General features: G+C 41.8%; 2 protein-coding genes across 3 annotated transcripts; one reads left to right on the forward strand and one right to left on the reverse strand.

Moving 5' to 3' along the window:
• Positions 1-201: 201 nt before the first annotated feature.
• Positions 202-3,402, reverse strand: LOC120661238. Of its 2 annotated transcripts, XM_039939999.1 has the most exons (7): positions 3,169-3,402; positions 2,960-3,001; positions 2,701-2,810; positions 1,661-1,810; positions 1,310-1,569; positions 907-1,062; positions 202-647 (listed from the first exon to the last, which is right to left on the reverse strand). In XM_039939999.1, the coding sequence occupies exons 1-7, from the start codon at positions 3,371-3,373 to the stop codon at positions 482-484; spliced, it is 1,089 nt and encodes a 362-aa protein (XP_039795933.1). In that variant the 5' UTR covers positions 3,374-3,402; the 3' UTR covers positions 202-481. The 2 variants fall into 2 exon arrangements, with proteins under 2 accessions (XP_039795933.1, XP_039795935.1); XM_039940001.1 differs by lacking the exon at positions 2,960-3,001 and having other exon boundaries at positions 207-647.
• Positions 3,403-3,422: 20 nt separating this feature from the next.
• Positions 3,423-6,326, forward strand: LOC120661239. The gene is made up of 8 exons (XM_039940002.1): positions 3,423-3,595; positions 4,208-4,314; positions 4,530-4,579; positions 4,672-4,754; positions 4,867-4,975; positions 5,278-5,291; positions 5,398-5,499; positions 5,905-6,326. Exons 1-8 carry the CDS (start codon positions 3,521-3,523, stop codon positions 6,037-6,039), a joined length of 675 nt encoding a protein of 224 aa, XP_039795936.1. The 5' UTR covers positions 3,423-3,520; the 3' UTR covers positions 6,040-6,326.
• The last annotated feature ends 1,000 nt before the right edge of the window (positions 6,327-7,326 follow it).

Genomic DNA, 7,326 nt, shown 5'->3' on the forward strand with positions numbered 1-7,326 from the left:
TCAGCAGTAAACATACAAGTCATTCTAGATCCAAAATGTATTCCTAAAAATTAAGTCATCTTATCCCATTTAGTATGTGCATGTACATGACGCAATCAAGTGCCAAATATGGCTTTAAACAAGAGCAAAAAGTTATTTTACCTCCTTATTAGTTTACCATAGAATTTCCAGAATAACTGTTTTTTGATGGAGGGGAGAGTATCTCATAGCGCGCTCCAATAATTTTCACGTTTCCGCCACTTGTTTTCCATTCATATTGAAATTTCAAACAAAAACTCGAGCACAATATACAACTCATGGATGTTTGTACAAAAAAGCTCAATGGTTCATGGTACAGAGGAACTCTCATGGATGTCAGTACAGAAAACCTTGACCTGCAGCAAGTCAGCAACAGATCAAGGCCTACAAACTTCAGGGACCAGGGTGGCGGCACTTTTGACACGTCGCTGATCTTCCTGCCGTAAAAGTGCACCCTGGCCAACTATAACACGATGACCTGCGATTGGCTATGGAAAACCTTAACTTCTAATCTCATGGATGTCCAGACTTGGCTGCATCGCCTGAGCTTCTCATTCATGCGAGCTATAAATGATTTGGCCCATGGCTCTTCATGACGCTTCGTGCTCAGGCCACAAGGAACTGAAAAACTGGCAACCATATAACAGTTAGTTCATAAGATCACATGTAAAATTGCACTCCGAGCTCTGAAGGACCAAAAAAGGTGCTGCCGGGTACAGTTGCATTAAAGAATGCCACAAGAATTAGGAAAGAAACAATACATACACATATACAATGATAGCACATACCTATGGGAATTTCAGGTTACAGAAGTTTTTGTTTTACTCATGCAATAAGAAAGGTGTAAACACGCATGTCACAGTAGCAAAAGTTTACAGTGCATTTTACCTCATCAGTTCCTCTTCTGATTGTTTGGCACCTGACTGACAACTTCCACACACATATACTCGGTAGATATGCAGAGAGTGCTTGGAGAGATTCTGTATAGCTGCCTCATCACTTCCATTGCGGAATAAATATGTTACTGGATAATTTAAAAGCCACCTGCATATATTGAGCACAAAACATGTCATTCTGAGAGGGAAAATCAAATGCCAAATTTATGCAATATAGCATGCATAAGAATGGGGGCACACTTCTTTAGATAACAGAACCAGCAAGATGAATAAAGGTGCCATGTTTTATTCAGATGCTGTGCAAATGTTTTTTTGCTTCCAAGTGTTCAAATAATAGTATTGTTGGACTACAAATTCCATGGTTCAATTTTGATGACACACAGACCAGAAATTACCCATTCAGAGAGGGCAAGGTAATTTGGGCGGTCTCGAGGAAGGAACTCAGATCAACCACCAGTAATGTCCTGTTGTCAACGTGATTGTCAGTGCACTCTGCATCAATAGTTCTCTCTGGAAGTCCTGACATTTGCTTTGCTATTCCAGGTCGAATGACAGGCACATCTACAGCTGCTTCAACAGGGAATTTGGCTGAAAATCGATCTTGGATAGATACAAGCTCCAGCACAGTGTCATTCGCTTCTATGTTTGTAAGCAGCTGCATAAAAACAATTTTGCATTAATATGAAGCATGATAGATTCACCACAGTAGACAAAAATAGAAAAGTATGATCTGAGAAGGTAAATACTTCGCAACAGCTTTTCTCTAGGTCCACGAAAGCTAGCTGGCGCTGTGACCTTTCTTTTGGCGATGCATGTTCAGCAAGTCCTTTAACATGGATCAAGTAAAGCATATCATTAATAACCATTACTCGAAGTGGATTCAACATGCTTGTTTCCTGCAAGTCAAGCATAATATTAAAATGGCTGAAATGTTTCAAAAAGCGCTAGGCACTGGGCAGGTGGTCATGCTCCATCTAGCGCCTAGGCGGTTGTATTTTTTCTGCTCAGTTGGAGTACTGCCTTTTTAAACAAAATGAATATGCCATATTACACAAAGAATTTGGCTTTCTAATGCACCCATGAGTTCTATGACCAGAATTCATCTTCCACCATTTTTAATTTATTTCAGTTTCATATTTAGATCAGGTCCTAAACCACTCTAGGCACAAAAACTACTGAAAAAAATTCCTAGGTGATAGGCGAGGTGATGCTTGCCTAGCATCGCTTTTTTAAACAGAGGATGAACTGATGCAGATGAATATATAGATGTAACCCAAATAATCTCCAGTACAGATAGTAGATTGTTCCTGAAAGCAATTGGGAACCGAACCATATCACAAGTCAAAAGTACACCATAAAATAATATTAATAGATAGAGGGTATTTAAGCAAAAGAAATTAAAGACCATCGTTGAAGACATTTGTCCTAAATATAACTGTTAAATGGCAGAGCAATATAACAACTTCTAGTCACTATTGAGATCCATAAAACGTACATCTGTTGGCATAAGGATGCAGCCTTACATGGAAGAAGGGCTTGCCTGGTGTCTCAAGGTAAATTCGCATATGCATGGAACTTCAACGTACAGAAAGTGGAAATGGAATGTCCTAATATGACTTGCAAGAAAATAACAGTACATATGGCATTGTTATCACCAGCAATCATTTATCATCAGTGAGATAATGAGAATTAACAGAGAAACTGTTTTTATATGCTATACCTGATTCTGTGTGTTAAACTAGTACAGATAATTTAAATACTTAATAAATAGGAATCGTGAAATTACCTGCCGGGCATCATGCAGAAGGCTGCAAAGATTCTCTTGTAGCTGAGGCATTTTGCCACCGTAGTCCACCAGTACCACAGGCCGCAACCCAGTGCAGAGAAAGAGGATATCTGGAATATGACACCGTTAACTCTCCTCACAAAATACTAAGTAATTTACAACCAGAATATTTTCATCAAACCTCTAACCTCTTGCAACTGCTGATCAAGTGTCCTACAACTACGGTGGTACAAACAGAAGGTTAGCTATAAAGCCTTACACCAAGGTAGATCATGTAATGGTATAGTGGAAGAATTGGCTTCTGCAGTTGGGCGAGATTAAATTTCATCAATCAAAAATACAATTTTAGCAGAAGACTAGCAGGGCAGCATGGAACTGACGGATTAAGAAATGGGATTCTTGTCAACAGCAAATCCTAGAAACAGAGATGAAAACTGAGAGCTCGTGACTTCGTGAGTGAGCACTAACCGTTGAGGAGGCGGCGCTTGGAGCCGGGGCGGAGACGCCACCTGATGCGTACCGCGCACGCCTCCACCACCCGCAGCATCTCCTCGAACGCCCCCGCCCCCGCCGCCGCCGCCATCGCCGCCGTGGAAAAACTGAAGCACTCACGGAGCCATTTCCTCCGTCCTGTATGGAACCAACGGCTGGGATGGAACAAGGAGCGAGACATTTTCTCTCATGGATGTATATCAACCGTCCGATCCCCAATCGTACGGACTGCCTCCGAGCTGGGAAAGGGGAAGCTCCGTAGTCGGGGCCCGGGGGTTGCTGCTTCCTGCTGCCGCCGCCGCGAACCTGCGACTTCCAAGGAGGAGCAATGGAGTTATCCACTCCCCTCGGGAGCTCCCTTGCTACGCCGGCGGCCATGGCCCTCCTCAGCCCCAACCCCAAGGTGGGCGACGCCCTCAATTGGATGTTGCCCCTTGAGGCCGGAGCTTCCTCTGCGTGTTTGCAATTGCAAGGATTATCTCCGTTGCGGTAACACTTCCTGGGCAATTCTGCTAGAATGGTTCGGATTACGCTTAAAAAAACTTTTGTGCATACCATGGTCTGCTCTGCAGGCAAGCTTTATTTTACGGTTAAGCACTACGTTTCCTGTTTCTGCTCGGGCAATTAGGGTTCAGTCTTCAGGCTTATTTTACGGTTAGGCACTACGTATGCAAGAACTCGAGTTTAGCTGAGTCCTGTCTTTCTTGAGCCATTCACCAAAATTTGGGATGAAGAAACTCGGAAAGCTGCGCTGACATCGTTTTATTTTGCCACCAATGAAAGGCTTGTTAAAAGCCTAAAACATGTTCAGACTCTGCAAACATTGTTGCAAATTAATTTATGCATGGGAATTTGCTTGAGAAGATTACTGAAGGAAGGGATAATTCAACTTTACTTGTTCGAAAAAAATCAGTATTGCTATTGCCTCGCCTATATTTTCATCCCTTGGTATCGTCTTTTCTACTTTAGCTTATCTGTTGACAATTACAATCTGGATTTGCGGGTTGTCATGCAGATAACCAAACATATATGTGCAAGAGCAATGCAACTTCAGTGTCAATTTTCTCAAAGACTACAATCTGTAGCTTCTTCAATGGTGTTAAACAAACAAACTTCACAACGGTAGGTTGTTTCTGGTGCCTTGCTACCTTTTCTTTTGTCATATACAGTTATTCTTTTTTGCCTTATAAAGACTGTAGTTAGGGATTATTTAGCATTTAGCAACGATCATATCAATGATTGCCGGCCTAATCTCATGCTATATTGTATCATGGAGGTGGTATCTTGTCCATAATGCTAATGAATGTTTTGAATTGTTTATATAATATCTCTTTCAGAATCAACCGGAAAGACTGTGGTTCGCTTAAGGCAGCATCTCCAGTACAATGTACAGCTATTCCTCTTATCAATTTCTTGAAACTGTGTATGTTCTGAAAATCCTAGAGTACTGACTTATCAGTCATTCATTTAAATTATCAGGCACAGAAAAGCTGATGCCGTCGTCAATATCATTCAAAGACGTTTGTGTTTCAGTGTGTCCTAAAGAGGATGGTCTGATAAAGGTTAGCTAGCATATTACTGTCAGTAATGTATAGAAGGTGTAAAAAGGTCCTAACTATTTTGACCAATCTATTCTTGATTTTATCTTTTCATTATCTTTCTTACAAAATGCAGATACAAGTAAATGTATCTGGTACAATGACAGATTCTATCTTTGAGGAAGTTTTCAAAAAGAAGGTTGCCGCTGCACAACCCCTTCCTGGTTTTCGACGAATGAAAGGAGGTACTATTGTAACTTTTACAAACCCTGATTTCTAATTCTGTCCATCATTTGGCAATTTCATATAATTTTGCCTGCAACTATGCTCGTGTTATTTGTACTCACATCTTGCAAATTCTGAATTTCACCTCAGACATATTTAAAAGATATGGGTTCAATATGTCATGTGGTTGATCTGCATAAATCATTTTAACGTCTTGTTGTTTGTATATTATACTTTGTGTTATTTAAATTGGCCATAGGAACCTAACACTGCCTACCTTTGTTGACATTGTCTTCCACATGGTGCTACCTAAATCATTCAGGAAAAACTCCAGATGTAAGTTCCCATTCAAAAGTTATCCTTTCAGTTTATATCTGCCTGAACCCATTTGCACATAGGTTGAGGTTGTTCTAACTTACTAATTGCTCTTGCGGTGCTGAAGATACCGAAAGAAGTCGCTCTACACTTAATTGGGCCATCAAAAGTGAAGAAAGAAACCATCAAGAAAATTATAAAGTGCACTGTTGCTGAGTATGTTGAAAAGGTATCTATTATTCCGTAACTGTCTGAATGAAATAGTTGGTTATGCTGCATTGAGGATATTTTATAGGAGGTTCAGTATTATGTGGTGTTACTCAAGGATAGTTTCTGTTCAAAATTTTTTGGTGGATAAAAAGCAACTCAATTAGCATCTTACTATCCCTATTTTTGCAATCATTTCTCATCTTCTTGCAGCAGTTCTTTTTTATGTTTTTTTGCTGACAGCAATTTTGTTACAACTTCTTAGAGCCAGCAATCTTAAATTGGATTGGTCGTTGGGGAAAATTTATTACAGACAGAGCTTTTATTAAACACCAAGCTACAGAGTTTATGCATGTATTCGATCAGATGTCCGGTTATGGCAATTTTAGCCTAACATGTTTACCTGATTCTCACTGCTATATTACAGGAGGGCCTGACTGCATCGAAGAATCTGAAAGTTCAGCAAAGCTATGAAGAGCTTGAAGCAGCATTTGAACCGGGAAAAGAATTTTGCTTTGACGCGACAGTTGACTTACAATACACTGATGCATCAAGGGTGTAGTGCCACTGGGGATGACCTCTGCAACTGCAAGGAGACACCTGAAGCTCCGCTGATCACCGGCCTCCATCATTACAACCTTATTGAAGTGGTTAAGAAATTGCTTTCAGGTGAAGCAAAAGTTGGCAAGATATCATTTTTGTCTGGTAGATATCTTCTCATCCATTACAACCATGGCAGGACAGCATGTATTTCTTATGTCACGCTCCTTCATAAGCATGATTATGCTGTGTTCTAATCTGTACAGGGAATCATTACAAAATGAAGCAAACATAAATCTTTAGCACCTATGTACAGTACAGTCCCCAAACGCTCGAGTGCTGTGGACTCGTCGTATCGTCTGTCGTGTGCCGAAAAATCCCAAGCATTTTTTTTAATCTCGGTGCCCCGGACCACGGGAGACCCGGCGGGGAGCCTCGCCACGAGCATATGACCACCGCATCCCTTGCCTTCACCCACGGCGCCAGCGCCGTGGCAGGGTGCCACCCTCGCCGCGCTGACGGCCACGACGACCATGGCAAGCACGAGAGCAACCACGAGACGGAGTAGAGATGGCAGCGGATCGGGTTCGGTGCGGGTATCCGCGGGTTTCGGTTTTTCGGGTTTCGGGTTTTTCGCCCACGGTTTTCAAGTTCGGGTTTGGGTTTGGTTTCGGTTTCGGGTTTTGGTTTCCACCCGTGGATATCCAATGGATATTCAAAATAAATCATTTGGAATTAAAACTCATGTTTTATAATATGTTAATGATAACTTATTTACTTAGACTATTAAATTTATTGAAAGTTGACTCATGAAAATATTTATTATTTGTTGCCTCTTATTTATACATGTGAATATGTGTATATTTATCCGCGGGTTTCGGGTATCCATTCGGGTTTCGGGTATCCGCGGGTTTGGTTTTGGTGATGGATTTCCACCCGAATCGGTTTTGGATTCGGGTTCGGGTTTCGGTTTTGGGTGCACGGAGACTTCACCTGATCCGAACCCGATCCGTTGCCATCCTTAAGACGGAGTGGCCAACTCCTCGGCGAGGACGTCGGCGACCCAGGGCACGGCGCGCTGATGAGCCGGCGACTACTCTACTTGCTATTGGGCGATGACTCGGTTGCTGCTGCTTTTTTTTTTGCCGTATTTAGAGTCTTCAACCTGGGTCGACATGTTTTCTACACCCAGCCCAAGTCTAGTAACACACTCTTTACTGATAAAGGTGTGAGATGCACCCGAGTCGAACAATACAGTAACGGGTTGATCATTTATGAAAAACATACCCGTCATCACTGGAGCTCCCTC

This window comes from Panicum virgatum, chromosome 2N (genome assembly GCF_016808335.1).
Source record: "Panicum virgatum strain AP13 chromosome 2N, P.virgatum_v5, whole genome shotgun sequence".
Lineage (NCBI taxonomy): Eukaryota > Viridiplantae > Streptophyta > Magnoliopsida > Poales > Poaceae > Panicum > Panicum virgatum.

Excerpts from the sequence above, each read along its gene's own strand:
- LOC120661238 (XM_039939999.1), bottom strand. The coding sequence starts at position 3,373 with ATGTCTCGCTCCTTGTTCCATCCCAGCCGTTGGTTCCATACAGGACGG. Across the intron at positions 1,063-1,309 it reads ACCTTGCCCTCTCTGAATGG|GTGGCTTTTAAATTATCCAG; the intron begins GTAATTTCTGGT and ends CAATATATGCAG. Across the intron at positions 648-906 it reads TCAGAAGAGGAACTGATGAG|TTTTTCAGTTCCTTGTGGCC; the intron begins GTAAAATGCACT and ends TATGGTTGCCAG.
- LOC120661239 (XM_039940002.1), top strand. The coding sequence starts at position 3,521 with ATGGAGTTATCCACTCCCCTCGGGAGCTCCCTTGCTACGCCGGCGGCC. Across the intron at positions 3,596-4,207 it reads TCCTCAGCCCCAACCCCAAG|ATAACCAAACATATATGTGC; the intron begins GTGGGCGACGCC and ends GTTGTCATGCAG. Across the intron at positions 4,315-4,529 it reads AACAAACAAACTTCACAACG|AATCAACCGGAAAGACTGTG; the intron begins GTAGGTTGTTTC and ends TATCTCTTTCAG.